At 40.0% G+C, this 20,502-nt stretch overlaps 1 gene segment (V, D, J or C); it reads left to right on the top strand.

Annotated features, from left to right (window-relative positions):
* Positions 1-7,283: 7,283 nt before the first annotated feature.
* On the top strand, positions 7,284-7,776 carry LOC120574646. The segment is given in 2 exon segments: positions 7,284-7,358; positions 7,448-7,776. Coding segments are annotated over 2 exon segments (333 nt in total).
* The last annotated feature ends 12,726 nt before the right edge of the window (positions 7,777-20,502 follow it).

Here is a 20,502-nt window from a genome sequence, read left to right as displayed (position 1 = left end):
AAGATAAGACGTCAGATGATACTAAGGAGAATATGACAGTGTCTCTAAACACACACACACATAAATTCATGACCACAATGGAAGCAACAGCTGATGTCGTGGTTTGCGACTTCCTGTTTTGTAGTTTTATATTTGAAATGAGCTTTTCCACAAAAAAATGGTAATAATGTTCCTTTTTTTATTTTGAACAGCAGATGTTGAGAATATATTTGGACATTTATGCATGATATATCCAGTATATGGATGGCCATCAAATGCTGCTGAGCAAAGTATATAAATACATGTAATTTGAGTATAAATAAATGTATCTTCATTATTGAGAAAATCATACGTATAATCATATAAGGAAAGAATGATATAAATCATATTTTTCCAGAGCTGTGTTGAGTTTCTGTTTGAGGAGGAGGAGTCAATGCAAATCTGTGACCTCTTCCATCTCTACATATGTGTTGCAGAGTGAAGGACAGACACTAAATCACTGACATACACACTGTAGACTGGACAGAGACAACTGGCTTTAACAATGATCATCCATCCATCCATCCATCTTCGTCCGCTTATCCGGTGTCGGGTCGCGGGGGGAGCAGCTCCAGCAGGGGACCCCAAACTTCCCTTTCCCGAGCAACATTAACCAGCTCCGACTGGGGGATCCCGAGGCGTTCCCAGGCCAGGTTGGAGATATAATCCCTCCACCTAGTCCTGGGTCTTCCCCGAGGCCTCCTCCCAGCTGGACGTGCCTGGAACACCTCCCTAGGGAGGCGCCCAGGGGCATCCCCACCAGATGCCCGAACCACCTCAACTGGCTCCTTTCGAACGAAAGGAGCAGTGGCTCCCACGAGCTCCTTCACGGATGACTGAGCTTCTCACCCTATCTCTAAGGGGAGACGCCAGCCACCCTCCTGAGGAAACCCATTTCGCTTGCGCACCCTGGATCTCGTTCTTTCGGTCATGACCCAGCCTTCATGACCATAGGTGAGGGTAGGAACGAAAACTGACCGGTAGATCGAGAGCTTTGCCTTCTGGCTCAGCTCTCTTTTCGTCACAACGGTGCGATAGATGGAATGTAATACCGCACTGCGCCGCATTCTCCGAACACATCTCCCGCTCCATTGTCCCCTCACTCGCGAACAAAACCCCAAGGTACTTGAACTCCTTCACTTGGGGTAAGGACTCATTCCTTCCTGGAGAAGGCATTCCATCGGTTTCCTGCTGAGAACCATGGCCTCCGATTTAGAGGTGCTGATCCTCATCCCAACGCGCCTTCACACTCTCGGCTGCGAACCGATCCAGTGAGTGCTGAAGGTCGCAGGCCAATGATGCCATCAGGACCACATCATCTGCAAAAGCAGCAATGAGATCCCCAGCCCACCGAACCGCAACCCTTCCCCACCCGACTACGCCGATATCCTGTCCATAAATATTACAAACAGGATTGGTGACAAAGCGCCAGCCCTGGCGGAGGCCAACCCTCACCTGAAACGAGTCCGACTTACTGCCGAACCCGAACACAGCTCTCACTTTGGTCGTACAGAGATTGGATGGCCCTGAGTAGAGACCCCTCACCCCATACTCTCGCAGCACCTCCCACATGTGTCCTCGGGGACCCGGTCATACTTCTCCAAATCCACAAAACACATGTAGACCGGTTGAGCATACTCCCAGGCCCCTCCAGGATCCTTGCGAGAGTGAAGAGCTGGTCCGTTGTTCCACGCCACGGGACGGAATCCGCATTGTTCCTCCTCAACCTGAGGTTCGACTATCGGCCGAACCCTCCTTTCCAGCACCTTGGAGTAGACTTTACCAGGGAGGCTGAGAAGTGTGATACCCCTGTAATTGGCACACACCCTCTGGTCCCCCTTTTAAAAAGGGGAACCACCACCCCAGTCTGCCACTCCTTTGGCACTGTTCCAGACTTCCACGCAATGTGAAGAGACGTGTCAACCAGGACAGCCCTTCCACACCCAGAGCCTTGAGCATTTCTGGACGGATCTCATCAATCCCCGGGGCTTTGCCACTGTGGAGTTGTTTGACTACATCAGTGACTTCCGCCCGGGAAATCGACGACAATCCCCGTCATCCTCCAGCTCTGCCTCTAACATAGAGGGCGTATAGTCGGATTCAGGAGTTCCTCAAAATGCTCCTTCCACCGCCTTTACCTCCTCAGTTGAGGTCAACAGTGTCCCATCCTTACTGTACACAGCTTGGATGGTTCCCCGCTTCCCCTCCTGAGGTGGCGAACAGTTTTCCAGAAGCACTTTGGTGCCGAACCGAAAGTCCTTCTCCATGTCTCTCCAAACTTCTCCCACACCCGCTGCTTTGCCTCTTTCACGGCAGAGGCTGCAGCCCTTCGGGCCCTTCCGGTACCCTGCAACTGCCTCCGGAGTCCTCTGGGATAACATATCCCGGAAAGACCCTTCTTCAGTCGGACGGCTTCCCTGACCACCGGTGTCCACCACGGTGTTCGTGGGTTACCGCGCCCCCTTGAGGCACCTAAGACCCTAAGACCACAGCTCCTCGGCCGCAGCTTCAGCAATGGAAACTTTGAACATTGTCCACTCTGGTTCAATGCCCCCAGCCTCCACAGGGATGCACGAAAAGCCTCGCCGGAGGTGCGAGTTGAAAGTCCGTTGGACAGGGCCTCTCAGACGTCTTCCAAATTTACCCCGCACTACACGTTTGGGCTTACCAGGTCTGTCCAGAGTCTTCCCCACCCCTGACCCAACTCACCACCAGATGGTGATCGGTTGACAGCTCTGCCCCTCTCTTCACCCGAAGTGTTCAAAACATACGGCCTCAGATCAGATGAAACAATTATAAAATCGATCATTGACCTTCGGCCTAGGGTGCCCTGGTACCAGGTACACTTATGAGCATCCCTATGTTCGAACATGGTGTTCGTTATAGACAATCCATGACTAGCACAGAAGTCCAACAACAAACAACCACTCTGGTTTAGATCAGGGAGGCCGTTCTTCCCAATCACGCCTCTCCAGGTGTCTCCATCATTGCCCACGTGCGTTGAAGTCCCCCAGCAGAACAATGGATTCCCCCACTGGCCCCATGCAGGACTCCACTCAAAGTCTCCAAGAAAGCCGAATACTCCGAACTCCTGTTTGGTGAATATGCACAAACAACAGTCAGAGTTTTCCCCCACAACCCGCAGGCGCGGGGAGGCGACCCTCCTCGTCCACCGGGGTAAACCCCAACGCAGCGGCGCCAGCCGGGGGCTTGTTAGTATCCCCACACCCGCCGCGCCGCACCCTGAGCAACTCCGAGAAGAAAAGAGTCCAACCCTATCCAGGAGTACAGTTCCAGAACCGGAGACTGTGCGTAGAGGTAAGCCCCACCAGATCTAACCGGTAGCGCTCCACCTCCCGCACTCAGTTCCTCTCCCTTCCCCACAGAGAGGTGACGTTCCACGTCCCCAGAGCCAGCGTCTGCTGCCCGGGTCTGCCGCCGAGGCCCCTGACCTTCACTGCCACCCATGTGGCAGCGCACCCAACCCCAGCGGTTCCTCCCACAGGTGGTGGGCCCATGGGCTGGAGAGATGGGAGCCACGTAGCTTGTTCGGGCTGTGCCCGGCCGGGCTCCGTGGCAAACCCGGCCACCAGGCGCTCGCCGACGAGCCCGCCGTCTGGGCCTGGCTCCAGACGGGGGCCCCGGGCTTCCTCCGGGCAGGGTCACTCCATTTCTACCTTGTGTTGTTACTGTGTTGTTTTTTGTTTTTAACAATGATCAGACCTGATTATTTGGTTGTTTTTCTCATCCTGTCATTTAACTGGGCAGGTAAGAACAATAGATGTTTTTCTGACAAACTTCCTGGTATAAAGACAACATGGCTGCATTACAGAAACTAATGAGCTGTTTAAATGTCTGTAGGTACTGAGGGTCAAACACTGACTGAGTCTGAACCAGTGGTTAAAAGACCTGGAGAATCCCACATTCAGAGAAACAGTCTCAATAAAACTCCATTCAGACATGTTTTATTGCAGATCCCCCATATATAGTTGAAGCAGAAAATAACTATTCCGTTGATTCTGTTGTAAATATATATCTATTTGTCTGATATGTTTGACTTGTGTTAGATAATTCGTAATTAAAAACAAATGGAATTTAAGTTTGTTTTAAATTTGTAATAATAACTAAATGTTCTTTCAAAAATGTCAAAAATATATTTCATAACACAATTTAAAGCTTTACTTGTTACAGGACAGTCCATCCTTCTTTTATAACCTGTCAGTGTCCTCTATGCAAAGTGAACTTCCTCACAGTCTGCTATAAAGACTTGATATCATGCTGTCAGTTGCAGCAGAAGAAGAGAAGCTCCCATCAGATCACCTTCAATAGCAACCATGTTCTCTGTAGCTCTGCTGCTGCTGCTGGCTGCTGGATCCTGTGAGTCTCACTGAAGCAGAGACACTGACAGTATGATCACAGCACACTGTTCACTGTTATTACACTGATTCAATACTCAACATGTTTTCCTCCACAGGTGTGACGTGTGAACAGTTGACCCAGCCAGCCTCTTTGACTGTGCAGCCAGGTCAACGTCTGACCCTCACCTGTCAGGTCTCTTATTCTGTTGGTAGCTACGCTACATCTTGGATCAGACAGCCTGCAGGGAAAGGACTGGAGTGGATTGTAAGAGGAGGTGTTGGATACAACACATACTACAAAGATTCCCTGAAGAACAAGTTCAGTATCAGCTTCGACTCTTCCAGCAACACAGTGACTCTAAATGGACAGAATGTGCAGCCTGAAGACACTGCTGTGTATTACTGTGCCAGAGAGCCACAGTAACACAAACCATCAGTAGACCTGAACAAAAACCCCTCAGAGCCTGAACACTTGTAACATGAAGCCACCAGAGGAGGAGCCCTCAGACCACTAATGGTTTCAACACCAGCTCACTGGTACAGTAAAGAGAGAAACAGACACAATACAAATGTTTTTTAATTAAATTTAGCATTAACAGTACAATCAATCAATTGAAATACTCTGACTTAACAATCAGTGATACATCATTGTATGCATATATAACCTTTCAAGTGATGGAAAAAAATCAGTGATTTAACTATAGTATTAATTAATCCTCAAAAAGTCAGTTTCTCTTCCATAATATTGTTATTTACTTTTCATCAACAATCTAACATGTTTGTAAGAGAACCAACTTCTCTTTTGTGAATTTCAAAAACAACACCCGAACATTTCATCTTAATTTTGATTTATTGAAATATACTTAAAGTCAATTGATTTACTATCATCAGTATGTAAATCAGCCTCCTTGTGTGTAACCTCATAAAGAAGTGAAGTGTGTGTGTGATCAGTGAGAGACAGAAGAGCTCACATCAGTTCAGATACCATCTCCAGAGACAACAACAGACAGCAGCTGTATCTGCAGATGAACAGTCTGAAGACTGAAGATTCTGCTGTTTATTATTGTGCTTGAGACCCACAGTGACTGGAGTTGGCTGAGCAGCTGTACACAATCCTACAGTACTCATTCTTACAACAATTATCTCACGAACAGTTAAACCGAACACTTTATATAACAATATACAGCATTTGTGTATTCAAATGGTTTTGCCAGTTGAATATTGTACTTATTTCAGTTAGCAGGAGTTTGGAGTTGGGGTTAAAATAACTATACACTGAGTACTGCATATTGATACAAAATAAATGGATGCTTTTTTAAGCTGTAGCCTCACTTGTGATACTTATTTTTCCTCTGCACTATAGCAATTAGTTTTTATATATATTGTCGACAGGTTTCAGTTACTAAGTCATTACTTTCCTCTGGATGCTCCAATGGATGTAACGAAATATAATAAAAACATATAAATCAATGACTTGAATATTTATAATCAGATATGATTCTTTTAAAATTTTATAATTTACGAAAGAAAATAAACATTTTTCAATTTGACCAATAAATAAAAAGTCAACAAAAGTAAAGCCATTAGAGTATGTAACTGACATGAGTCAGTCAAATTTTAGAAAACAAATCTGATGAATCCTTGTGTTTTGTTTAGAGCCTTGAATTTGACTTTAAAAGCAGATTGTAATGTGGGAGGAGCTAACTATAACCAAATTCTCACAGGGATCCAGTTGACATCATATTTAAAGAGGGATTCATGGATTGCAAAACAGAAGAACACTGTGAACACGGCTTACAGAAAGCTAACACTCTTGGTGGTTGCTGTGATTCTTTCGGCTGGTGCTGAAGGCCAGACCATAACAGAGTCTGAACAAGCTGTTAGAAAACCTGGAGAATCCCACAGCCTCACCTGCACAACATCTGGATTTAGCTTCAGTAGCTCACTTTGGAACTGGATCAGACAGGCTCCTGGAAAAGGACCGGAGTGGATTGCTTATATAGACACATCTAGTACTCCTATCTATTACTCCCAGTCAGTCCAGGAGAGATTCACCATCTCCAGAGATGACTCCAGCAGTAAAGTCTATCTGCAGATGAACAGTCTGAAGACCGAGGACACAGCACTGTATTACTGTGCCAAAGTATACACAGTGAGAGACAATAATAGGAGAGTCATACAAAAACTACTTCCTCTATTTTCCACCACAACTGATAACATTAAATGAAATAGTATTTTTTTTACATGTAAAGTAGCACTGATTTGGTAATGTGTTTTCATTAACCATGGTTAAAACTTCTACTAATATAATACACTTTTTAAGGACATTAATAGAAATCTTAATTATTCACTAGCACCCCTCAAATTATATATTTTATTTTATAAATGACATTCGATATAAATGAAACAATATACATAAAATATTAAAAAAACAATAAGAAAATGCATTATTTAAACTGGTTGAAATGTTTATTATAATCCCAGGACTTGATTAGTTATGTCATTACCAACCTTAATAAACTTATATATAAAAAAGATGTTTTTTTTTTATATTAATTTGTAATCAAGGCCTTGACAATTGGTGCAATAAAAATTAAAAAGAAAAAGTTTAATAATAGATATTACTTAAATTCTTTAATAAAAAAGAACAGCAGATTTTGCCAACTAAACCCTAATAAGTTTATTCCAGACTCCAGCAAAAATATGAATTACAATCATAATAAAAACTATTCACAATTATAGTATAGCACTAATAAAGCTGAAAGCAGTGGAAGGCCTTTTCTTTTTAGCTCCAGACCAACCCACAATCACATGCCATATGTTTGAATCCATGCAAACTCAGAAATCTTCATGGTGACCCAGTTATAAAGACTTCACATGAGACTGTCAGTGGAGGTTAAAGAGGATCAGAAGCTCACATCTCATCAGTTTCAACATAAACCATGTTCTCTGGAGCTCTGCTGCTGCTGTTGGCAGCTGGATGTGAGTCTCTCTGGATTTGTCAAAATCAGCCGTTCTTCTTTTTCATTATAACTTGATCATTTATCACACAACATGTTTTTCTTTAACAGGTGTGAAGTGTGAACAGTTGACCCAGCCAGCCTCTGTGACTGCGCAGCCAGGTCAACGTCTGACCATCACCTGTCAGGTCTCTTATTCTGTTGACATATACGTTACAGCTTGGATCAGACAGCCTGCAGGGAAAGGACTGGAGTGGATTAGTAGAGATACAAACGTCAAAGATTCACTGAAGAACAAGTTCAGTGTAAACTTGGACTCTTCCAGTAACACAGTGACTCTAAATGGACAGAATGTGCAGCCTGAAGACACTGCTGTGTATTACTGTGCCAGAGAGCCACAGTAACACAAACCATCAGTAGACCTGAACAAAAACCCCTCAGAGCCTGAACACTTGTAACATGAAGCCACCAGAGGAGGAGCCCTCAGACCACTAATGGTTTCAACACCAGCTCACTGTTACAGTAAAGAGAGAAACATCTCTTTAGATTTGATAAATGGTTCTAAATTTAATTTAACAGCCACAGTTTTCATTAATTTAAATACCTTGAAATTACAATCAATGGTACATCATTATACGTATAATCTTCAAGTTATGGAATAAATTCAGCTCACAACTTAAAGGATGTGATCTAACTACAGTATAAATGAGACCTCAAAGTCAGTTTCTCTTCCATAATATTATTTAAAACTGGAAATCATAAGTGCATAAGTAACTAAATCACTAGTCTGTTGCCAACTCCAGTGTGATGTTAATTATTTAAACCAAAGAAAACATTCTTTTCATTAACAAAGTGTGTTTTTCAGAGATTCCCCTTCTTTTTGTGTGAGTGTATGGAGTTCCCTGAATGGTAGAGGCATTTATTGTTACTGGTAGACGGAGGGAAAGTTGAGAATTTTAATGTATCAGTGTCGATCTCATTTGATTTCCACTGCAGGAGATATCAATATAGAAGAGACTTAGAGAAAGTTGATTTTCTCTCAATACAAGATGCATATAACACATTTTCATAGTATATATATATATATTATATATATATAGTTTGTGTTGTGATGCCTAGAAAAGATGGGGACATTTTTCCTGTTCAATGCAATATGAGAGAAAATAACATCAGAACTACATTTTAACAGCAGCTATACATCTCTTTCACAAATAGGATGACATTTCCCTTCTGGAATTTGGCCAATATGAAAGAAGCTCTGAACTGCTAAAGCGTGGGTTAAAGATTATCAAGTTAGAACATTGTAGTTTATGTCCTATTATTTTCTATCAGTCCAGAAATTAGTTTTCAGGACTTTGATATTTCCTCTGCTGTTGTAGATATACTCTACTTATGGAAATGTATCTGTGTGACATGTTCCCACTTTATACCTGTAGAGGGAGGTCTATGCAAACTCTTCCTCTCTTATAAACACACCATCAGCAACTTGTGCCAGAACACCGGGAGCAGTTTGATACATTTCTGAAACACTCAGATCAGAAAGCACTGAACTACAGTGTTTCTCACAGAATGGAAAATACCATTATCTGGAGTTTATTATTTGTAGTTACTATTCATGGTGAGAAAATCAATTCTGTAATACTTCCTTAGTGAATGTCCAACCTGTGATTAACAAGTCTGTTAGATGATGATCACTTTTTTATCAACTTACAGGAGTTTGGAGTGAGATCAAACTGGACCAGTCTCCCTCTGAGGTGAAAAAGACCGGAGAGACAGTGAAGATGTCATGTATCATATCTGGTTATAGCATGACAAGCTACTATATTCACTGGATCCGACAGAGACCAGGAGAAGCTCTGGAGTGGATTGGGAGGATGGATGCAGGTTCAAACTCTGCTATCTATGGCAGCTCCTTTCAAAGCCGTTTCATCATGACTGAAGATGTTCCCAGCAGCACTCAGTACCTCGAGGTCCAGAGCCTGACAGCAGCAGATTCTGCTGTTTACTTCTGTGCTCGAGAAGACATAGTGACTGAAGACAGTGGAGCAGCTGCACAAAACCTCCACAGACAACAAACAGCAATGTGATCTTAAGCATCTGAGTTTTTTACCACCTAAGCACTTTGATATATCCACATTAGATTTCCATAATATTTTACTGTAATGAAATACATATTTCTCTCTGATGTGACACAGCTACACCGTAATAGATAAAGTTCCTTCAACGGTCAACGCATTATCTACTTTAAAACTAAATTGCAAAAGTAAAATTCAGTAGGTAAAAGCCATGATGTTATAATGGTATTAAATGGTGACATGTCAATAAAGTAAAATGAGTGCCTTGAAAACAAGATTAATTATGATTCAACAAGTTTGAATTAATCTTGTATGTTACTGTAATGTGTCAGATCTCATTTGTGTATTAATATAATAACTGTGGTTGTGGTGTTAATATTAATAAACATTTTACACAAATTAAAACATCGTCAGCAAAAGGTCAAAACAGCTGACTTGGAGGGTTGACTCTGACTCAGTTTCATTAAATATCTCCAGTCCAGATGTTTCCTCCCTGTGAGGAGGAGTCGATGCAAAACTCAGATATCTTCCACCTCTACTTATCTGAGTGCAGAGAGGAGGACAGAGAACAGTGGACACACAGTTTAACATGATGGACTATAGGACAGGACTGCTGCTTTTAACTCTCTGCTGGGCAGGTGAAGATGTTCACTGATCTTGAATCGACGTATTTTCATTTGTCCTAAGAACTTACAGTGATGCTTGACATGCCTTTATTTTTTGGTTTGACAGGTGTTGATTGTCAGACTCTGACAGAATCAGAGCCGGTGGTTAAAAGACCTGGAGAATCCCACAGATTGACCTGTACAGCCTCTGGATTAACAATCAGCGGCTACTGGATGGCCTGGGTCAGACAGGCTCCTGGAAAAGGACTGGAGTGGGTTGCGAGTATCTACAGTAGCTACATCTACTACTCTCAGTCAGTTCAGGGCCGGTTTACCATCTCCAGAGACGACAGCAGAGAGCAGCTGTATCTGCAGATGAACAGTCTGAAGACTGAAGATTCTACTGTTTATTATTGTGCTCGAGACCCACAGTGACTGGAGTTGGTTGAGCAGCTGTACAAAATCCTACAGTATTCTTACTGGGCTGAAGAAGCCAAATAATAAAGATTATATATGAATTTAATATTTATATCATATATTTTATACATTATTTTTTTAATGACACTAATAAAGTTTTTTTCCCGTAAATTTTAGATTAGATATAATTTTTAGATAATAAATGATCCTTTGTCTCTTCATTATATAACGTCCTGCTTTCCTGAGAAATATTATTACTTAACATTAAACACACAAAACCACAATAAAGATCACTTGTTGGCAAAATGACCAAAAACATCACAACGATCTGGTTCCTAAAATGAAACTACTTCAACTCCTGCAGTAAGAAACATTTCTTGTCTTTCCTCATCCTCCCTGGGCTGATAAACTCTGCACTGTCTCACATGACTAATGTCCTCAGGTCAAGTCATTCAAAATTAGACAACACAGACATTTGAATATGATTGTTGTATGACTGGCTTTTAAGAATTCTGAATAAAAACAAGTAAAAATCATGCTGCATGATATTACTTGATATAGGATTTTATTTCTGACATAAACACACATATGAAGGTAAAATATGTTGTTTATTGCAGAAGAGTAACTTGTAAATGGATGAACTACAATAGTTTTCATCTTTGTTAAAACAACAAAAGAAGTTACCATAGTTATGCGGACGACACACAAATTTACATAACCTTGATGCCAGTGGACTATTGTCCAATACAAAAACTGACTAAGTGCATAAAACAAATTAACTACTGGATGTGCCAGAACTTTCTTAAATTAAATGAAGAAACAACTGAGGCGGTTGTTTTTGGAGCAAAAGAGGAACGACTAAAAGTCAGCGCTCAGCCTCAAACGACAATGTTAAAAACAACAGACAAAGCCAGAAATCTTGGTGTAGTCATAGACTCAGATCTGAACTTCAACAGCCACATTAATACAATTACAAAGTCAGCCTATTACCACCTTAAGGGTTAAATGACTTGTGTCTCACCAGGATTTGGAAAAACTTGTCCATGCTTCTATCTTCAGTAGACTTGACTACTGTAACGGTGTCTTTACAGGTCTCCCAGACAGGTCTCTCTCAGACAGCTGCAGCTGATTCAGAACGCTGCTGCTCGAGTCCTCTCTAAAAACAAGAAGGTGGATCACATCACTCCATTTTAAAAGTCTTTACACTGGCTTCCAGCGCCTCAAAAAATTGATATCCAAATCCTTTTGCTGGTTTATAAATCACTAAACGGTTTAGGGCCAAAATACATTTCTGATCTGCTAATAACATTGGAACCACCCAGACCTCTCAGATCATCTTGGACAGGTCTGCTTTCTATCCACAGAGTCAGAACTAAACAGGGGGAAGGATCGTTCAATTTTTATGCTCCACATATCTGGAACAAACTCCCAGAAAACTGCAGGACTGCCGCAACTCCTCGTCTTCTTTCAAATCAAGGCTGAAGACCTTTCTTTTGATGTTGCCTTTCTTTAAATAATTGTTAATTTATAAGTACTCTGGGAGGCCAGGTTTGGAACCTGTGTTGCAACAGAAAAAGTGTTAAAGTATAAGTCCTCTGAGGGCCGACTGGACTCAGTTAACTTAGTTAAGGCCAGTTTGGTACTGGTTAAGCCCTCTGGGAGGCCAGGTTTGGAACCTGAGTTGCAACAGAAAACATAAGTCCTCTGGAAGGACCGGAGTTGGACTCGGTTAACTTGTTCTTATACTGCACTGTAAATTTTATTTTTTTCGTCTTTTATCTGGTTTAAATTTTTCTAACTGCTCTGTAATGTTTAAATTTTTTTTTATCGTTTTTAATTGTTTTAAGTAAAGCACTTTGAATTGCCCTGTTGCTGAAATGTGCTATACAAATAAAGCTGCCTTGCCTTAAAGGATTTAGTTTTTTGCATTTTGTCACGTTTCAGTTCCTGAGCAGCTGTTTTCCTCTAAAAGGCTCCAAGTTTCTCTGTATGTCTGTTTCTTTAAACATCTGCAAGCACTGAAACCAATAAAAGTCTTTTATTAAAAGCTGCAAAATATATTACTATTCACATGATTGTGGCTGCTGTCAATGTATTTATGTTTGCACCAAATACAGTCAGTAAGCAAATATATGAAAAAATAAATGCAGGTAGCAGCTACTACACAGCTTGGATCAGACAGCATGCAGGGAAAGGACTGGAGTGATTGTACATGGTGGGGTTGCATCCACCAAACTACAAAGATTCACTGAAGAACAAGTTCAGTATCGAATTAAGACTCTCCCAGTGACTCATCAGTAGACCTGAACAAAAACCCCTCAGAGCCTGAACACTTGTAACATGAAGCCACCAGAGGAGGAGCCCTCAGACCACTAATGGTTTCAACACCAGCTCACTGTTACAGTAACAATCTAAAATGTGTTTGTCAGAGAACCAATTTCCACAATTCCACCACTACCCCTAGTCTTGTCAAGAGAACCACCTGGAACAACCCAGTCTCACGGCAGTTCGTGAAATGGTCGCATTATTTAATCTATTGATTCGTGTACACGGGCACTTTTTTTCCGTGGTGGCCAGCATGAAAATGTGAACTAATGTATTTCAATGGGAAGCATATGCCATGATCACAGCACGACTAAAGTAGCGAGTAATATGAAATGCCGAAAATATGCGTAAGGAGGTTGGTTGGGGTGGTGGATGGGTCAAACAACACAAGACTTTTGCCCCGGAGACCGGGGATCGTGGCCCGCGTGTGGCATTTTGTTTTCCCATTGGTGTTTTCCTAATCACAACCATCCCGTTATTGTCGCGTGTCCCCCGCGGCCGTCTCCCGGCGTGTGACGCGTCCTTTCCCTGTTCTTCTTTTCTTAAACCCAACCTCCACCGTTGTTGTTGTCGCGTGTCCCCCAGAGACCGCCGATCGTGTCCCGGGGTGTGATGTTTGCTTTCCCTGTTCATCTTTTCCTAAACCCAACCTCCGTATAGATGGTTCCCACTCCATGTTGGCCACCACGAAAAAAAACGAGTAGGAATCATTAGATTATAAATAACGTGACTGCGTCATGAATTTCATGAACTGCCGTGAGACGGTGTTGTCTGGAAGGACTTTGAAACTGAACTTGCCATTCAAAACTCTTTTCTTTATCCATTTCTGCTCAAGGCTTGTTTCTGCTAGCCACCATCGCTTCCTGGTTTCCCAAAACTAAAGAGCGTCCCGAGGCCCAAATCACAAAACGCGCGTGTATTAATCCTACATCAAAAACAACTAGTGGTGTTAAAAGCGTTTGCGTTAACTCTTTATTATGGCGTTCATTTTGACAGCCCTAGTTTAAATATTTGGAGGTTTCGATCACTGATACATCATTGTCTGTACTCCCACAAGACAGACTGAATTAGACTTTTAGAAATAGTTTAACATTAATTTACCTTATTTAAGTGATTATGTAGAAATGCATCTGAATTTTCTTCAAAAGTTGAATTTTGTGCTCTGAATTTTGCTAGTTTAAAAATTGATGTTTGGTCTAATAATATTGTACATAAGCTTTGTTCACATGAAAAACAACAATTTGATCAAAAATAACTTTAGGAGACAAGAGTCGTTTAACTACAGTATCTCAAGCCGACAAGGTGATTTACCTAATACGTAAAGTGAAAGCAATTTTTTGAATAAAATATGATTTATAATTTTTATTAATGAACAGTAACATTATTCCATTATTTGTACTTTGCATTGGACAAAAGTGAGAGTAAATAAACACATTCAAATGTTACAAAGTGACTTAGAGTAAAAATAAATAAAAATAAAGGATTAGGCAACATCAAGTTAAAAATGTGAAACAAAGTCAAAATGGTAAGAGATATGGTGAGATGATTTGTGAAAACACAAAATACAGTTAGTAGAAAGCCAAAAAAGGAGGAGTCAATGCAAAACTCAGATATCTTCAACCTCTACTTATCTGAGTGCAGAGAGGAGGACAGAGAACAGTGGACACACAGTTTAACATGATGGACTATAGGACAGGACTGCTGCTTTTAACTCTCTGCTGGGCAGGTGAAAATTTGCACTGATCTTAATTTGACATTCCCATTTGTATTATTGACATATTTCACTTGAAGATTTTCTCTGATCTTTGTACCAAGGTAATGCATGACATGCTTATCGTTTTTGGTTTGACAGGTGTTGATGGTCAGACTCTGACACAATCTGAACCAGCGACTAAAAGACCTGGAGAATCCCACAGATTGACCTGTACAACATCTGGATTCACACTTAGTAGCTACTGGATGCACTGGATCAGACAGGCTCCTGGAAAAGGACTGGAGTGGATTGCTCTTGAAGCTGGTAGTAGTGGCAAATACTACTCTCAGTCAGTCCAAGGCCGGTTTACCGTCTCCAGAGACAACAGCAGAGAGCAGCTGTATCTGCAGATGAACAGTCTGAAGACTGAAGATTCTGCTGTTTATTATTGTGCTCGAGACCCACAGTGACTGGAGTTGGTTGAGCAGCTGTACAAAATCCTACAGTACTCATTGTTTCAGGCTGGTAGTGCACAAGTTTGAAATATTTTTCATTAAATGTATATATTTAAAGATTTTATATTACATTTTTATTGTTTTCATGTTGTTGAGTTGTTTTATATTCTGTAATTTCATTTTCATATATGTTTTTATTATAAATTAATAATCCTCCCTGCATTATACACAAACTTGAAAACACATTAAAATGCAATAAAGATCACTCATTGATACAAGGTCCAAAGACAGCCCAACAATCTGGTTGCTGAAATTAAACATCCACAAATACTTTACATTTCCACAAAGTAAGACACAATTCTGTCTGTAAATGATATGTACAGTACTCATTCTTTCAGGCTTGTAGTGCAAAAGTTTGAAATATTTTTCATAAAATGTATATATTTAACCCTTGTGTGGTGTTCATATTTTTGTTACACAGCCAATGTTCCTGGGTCTGGTGGACCCTCCACATTATTAGGCTTTTAAATCAATACAGCCATAACAATTTATGTAGAAATACTTAATAGATGTTTACTATAGCTCAATTACCAATGATATATACATAATTTATGGTTCATATTTGCCATTTACCCCTGTGAGATCAGATTTCTGATCATATGATCATTTTCGTTTTTTGTGAGAAAACAAGGAAATTAAATTATAAAAAAGGTAAAAAAAAATAGAAACAAGATTTTTTTCAGTATTGGTGCTTATTTCTTAGAAAGTAGTCAGAACAAATGAAAGTGCTTGAAATGTCACAATTTTGTAACTTGTTGTGGGAATAGCAGGTTTAGAAAGACAACATAGTTTCATAGCACCTACATTTAAATACACTCGGGTCTGATAGACCTGAACACCTTATATGTAATGATTATGTGTAGGAGGGGTGTACCATGTGCAGTCATTAAAAATAAGTTATTTTTTATGTTCTTCACAGAAAATGAGCCAAGGCCAATGAGTTTGAGTTAGAAGAAATAATAAATAGCATAATTTTTCTTTTAGCAAACATTGAAAATGGGTCCCACAGACCCAAACACCACACAAGGGTTAAACATTTTATGTTACATTTTTGTTGTTTTCAGGTTGTTAATTTGTTTTATATTCTGTAATTTTATTTTCAGATATGCTTTAATTATAAATAAATAATCCTGATGATTCATATTGCTGTTTAATAAAAATCAATAGCTAAATAAAAATATGTTACTGTTTCATCACATACTGTAATTTCATTAAAATTATTTCTAAGAGAAAACAGCTGAAAGAGGAGATGAGTGATGACAGCATTTCATGTTATTGTTTAGAGTGAATTTACTTGTATTGTGTATGGAGTTATCTATTTTATATAAAAAAGATCATTAATGTTTGAAGATAGAATAATAATATAGTCGTTAAGAAATTATTCTTGTGTATTAACACAAATGAAAGTCTAGATATAAAAGAGGAGACAATATTGACAGTTTAATGCAATAAAGTTATCTGTACCTAGATATGAAGAAATCAAAAATGACAAGCATATTTTCACTCTGCACATATAATAACACTGAACAAACTCTTCTATTGACTCCAGTAAGACCAACATTGATGCTTCATATGTTTGATTTTATGCAAACTCAGTGACCTTCCTTGTTTCTCAGCTATAAAAACATCACATCAGGCTGTCAGTGGAGTTCACAGCACGTCAGTTTCAACATAAACCATGTTCTCTGGAGCTCTGCTGCTGCTGTTGGCAGCTGGATGTGAGTCTCTCTGGATTTGTTAAAGTCAACAGCTCTTCTTTTGCAGTATATCTTGATCATTTGTTACAAAACATTTTCTTTTTTAACAGGTGTGAAGTGTGAACAGTTGACCCAGCCAGCCTCTGTGACTGTGCAGCCAGGTCAACGTCTGACCATCACCTGTCAGGTCTCTTATTCTCTCAGCAGCTACTACACAGCTTGGATCAGACAGCCTGCAGGGAAACAACCCAGTCTCACAGCAGTTCGTGAAATGATCACGTTATTTAATCTATTGATTTGTTTTCACGGGGACGTTTTTGTCGTTTTTTTCTTGGTAGCCAGCACGAAAATGTAAACTAATGTATTTAAATGGGAAGCATATGTCGTGGTCACAGCACGATTACGGTAGCGAGTAGTATGAAATGCCGATCCGCGTAAGGAGGTTGGTTGTGGTGGTGGATGGGTCACACTGGAAAAGAGAATTTTTTTTAATTTTTGTAGCTTTTTTCCTAATTTTTGTTGTTTTAGTGGCTTTCTCAGACATTTGTCACCTTTTTGTAAATGTGTTGCTTTTTCTGACATGTTTGTACGCTTTTTGTTGACATGAAGCCCTATACAAGTCATCAAGGGAGTTCCTTATCCCTCAAAGAATTTAGCAAATCAAGCAAAAACAATGATACTTTTTTTTTAACAACAACCTGTTTCTCCGCCTGAATAAGAAAACTCTTTGCTTCTTCTGGGGGAATTTCTGAGTGTCAGAGTCGTCAAATCTGCCATATATCTGCTTTGTTTGTCAGATAATTGCAGTTTAAAAAACACTCTCCAGTGTTTTTATTTTGGCGCACAACTAGGCGGGCCAAAATTTATTGTGAACCCAAATTGATATACGGGCCGGATCTAAATCTGCAAGGGGCCAGATTTGGCCCGCGGGCCTTGAGTTTGACACATGGCACTAAAGGATGAAACAGTCTTTAGATTTTATTTTAAATGGTGATTTATCTACAGTACAGTATAAATGAATCCTCAACAAGTCAGTTTCTCTTTCATAACATCGTTATTTCTTTTCGTTAACAATCTAAAATGTGTTTGTCAGAGAACCAATTTCCACAATTCCACCACTACCCCTAGTCTTGTCAAGAGAACCATCTGGAAGGGCTTTGAAACTGAACTTGCCATTCAAAACTCTTTTCTTTATCCATTTCTGATCAAGGGTTGTTGATCTGTGCATCACTTCCTGGTTTCCCAAAACTAAAGAGCGTCCTGAGGCCCAGATCACAAAACGCGCGTGCATTAATCCTACATCAAAAACAACTAGTGATGTTAAAAGCATTTGCGTTAACTCTTTATTATGGTGTTAATTTTGACAGCCCTAGTTTAAATATTTGGAAGTTTCGATCACTGATACATCATTGTCTGTACTCACACAAGACAGACTGAATTACACTTTTAGAAACTGTTTAAAGGTCCCATGACATGGTGCTCTTAGGATGCTTTTATATAGACCTTAGTGGTCCCCTAATACTGTATCTGAAGTCTCTTTCCCGAAATTCAGCCTTGGTGCAGTATTACAGCCACTATAGCTTTCAATGAGCTTTCGTTAGTATGTGCCATTTCTGTGTCTGTAGCTATTGAGGAGGAGAGAGGGGGGTGCAAGGTGGAGAGTGGGGGTGTGGCCTTGACCAACTGCCACTTTGCTCGTTTGAAAGCCATGATGTCTTTCTCTCATGGGTGGGCCAAATTCTCTGGGCGGGCAAAGCAGAGAAAGTAAATAAACATATTCAAATGTTACAAAACGACTACTGTAATAAAAAAAGGGATTAGTAACATCAGGTTAAAAATGTCAAACAAAATCAAAATGATAAGAGATACGGTGAGATGATTTGTGAAAACACAAAATACAGTTAGGAGAAAGCCAAAAAAGGAGGAGTCGATGCAAAACTCAGATATCTTCACCTCTACTTATCTGAGTGCAGAGAGGAGGACAGAGAACAGTGGACACACAGTTTAACATGATGGACTATAGGACAGGACTGCTGCTTTTAACTCTCTGCTGGGCAGGTGAAGATTTTCACTGATCTAGATTAAACATAGTTTTGAATTGTGTAACAACTAAATTCATGTGATGTTTTTTTATATCATGACAGGTGTTGATGGTCAGACTCTGACAGAATCTGAACCAGCGATTAAAAGACCTGGAGAATCCCCAGAATGACCTGTACAACATCTGGATTAACAATCTGCGGCTACTGGATGGCCTGGATCAGACAGGCTCCTGGAAAAGGACTGGAGTTGGTTGCGAGTATCTACAGTAGCTATCTACTACTCTCAGTCAGTCCAAGACCGGTTTACCATCTCCAGAGACGACAGCAGAGAGCAGCTGTATCTGCAGATGAACAGTCTGAAGACTGAAGATTCTGCTGTTTATTATTGTGCTCAAGAGCCACAGTGACTGGAGTTGGTTGAGCAGCTGTACAAAATCCTACAGTATTCTTACTGGGCTGATGAAGCCAAATAATGAAAATAATATATGAATTTAATTGATATCATGTATTTTATAAATTATATTTTTAATATTTTTCTAACTTTTTTCTAACTTTTTCCCTTAAATTGTACATTAGATATCATTTTTAGATAATAAATTGCCCTTTCTCTTCATTATATTACGTCCTGCTTTCCTGAGAAATATTATTACTCAACATGAAACACACAAAAACACAATAAAGATCACTTGTTGGTAAAAGTGCCAAAAATATCACAATGATCTGGTTGCTTAAATGAAACTACTTCAGCTCCTGCAGTAAGAAACATTTCTTGTCTTTCCTCATCCTCCCTGGGCTGATAAACTCTGCACTGTCTCACATGACTAATGTCCTCAGGTCAAGTCATTCAAAATGAGACAACACAGACATTTGAGTATGATTGTTGTATGATGGCTTTTAAGAATTCTGAATTAAAACAATTAAAAATCATGCTGTATGATATTTGATACATGATTTTATTTCTGACATAACCACACACATATGAAGGTAAAACGTGTTGTTTTTTACTTAAACTTTAACTTTAACTTGTAAATGGATGAACTACAACAGTGTAACGTGAGGGTTCGGTATGTGGTGGTGGATCACTCTTTATGAGAATAAACAGCAGGATGGAGACGGATAACTTTCTCAAGCAGTACTTTACTGAACACTACTCACAACAACAACACTTCCTTGTTCAGACCTTTCACGTGACTCCACTAACCAATCAGAAGCGAGAACTTAGACTGAGGTAAAAGTGATGGAATCAGAGAGGCTGATTCACCAGAATAAACTAACTGTGTTAAATATGTAAACATGTAAATATGTAACTAATAATTGTGTAACATAAATATGTAAATGATTAACTGACTAAACATTGTAAATACATTTCTAGTAAATTAACTCAAATAGTAACTATATTAAATTCTGTGCCTTACAACTTTCAAATATGAATTAACTCCACTTCTAAACCTTATAGTTTTAATCTTTTGTTAAAGGATTTAGTTTTTTACTAAAAGGCTCCAACTTTCTCTGTATGTATGTTTCTTTAAACATCTGCAAACACTGAAACCATTAAAAGTCTTTTATTAAAAACTGAAAAATATATTACTATTCACATGATTCTGGCTGCTGTCAATGTATTTATGTTTGCCGCAAATACAGTCAGTAACCAAATATGTGAAAAAATAAATCGCGGGTAGCAGCTACTACACAGCTTGGATCAGACAGCATGCGGGAAAGGACTGGAGTGATTGTACATGGTGGTGTTACATCCACCAAACTACAAAGATTCACTGAAGAACAAGTTCAGTATCGAAT

This window comes from Perca fluviatilis, chromosome 15 (assembly GCF_010015445.1).
Source record: "Perca fluviatilis chromosome 15, GENO_Pfluv_1.0, whole genome shotgun sequence".
NCBI classification, from domain to species: domain Eukaryota; kingdom Metazoa; phylum Chordata; class Actinopteri; order Perciformes; family Percidae; genus Perca; species Perca fluviatilis.
This window is presented reverse-complemented; position numbering and strand designations above follow the sequence as displayed.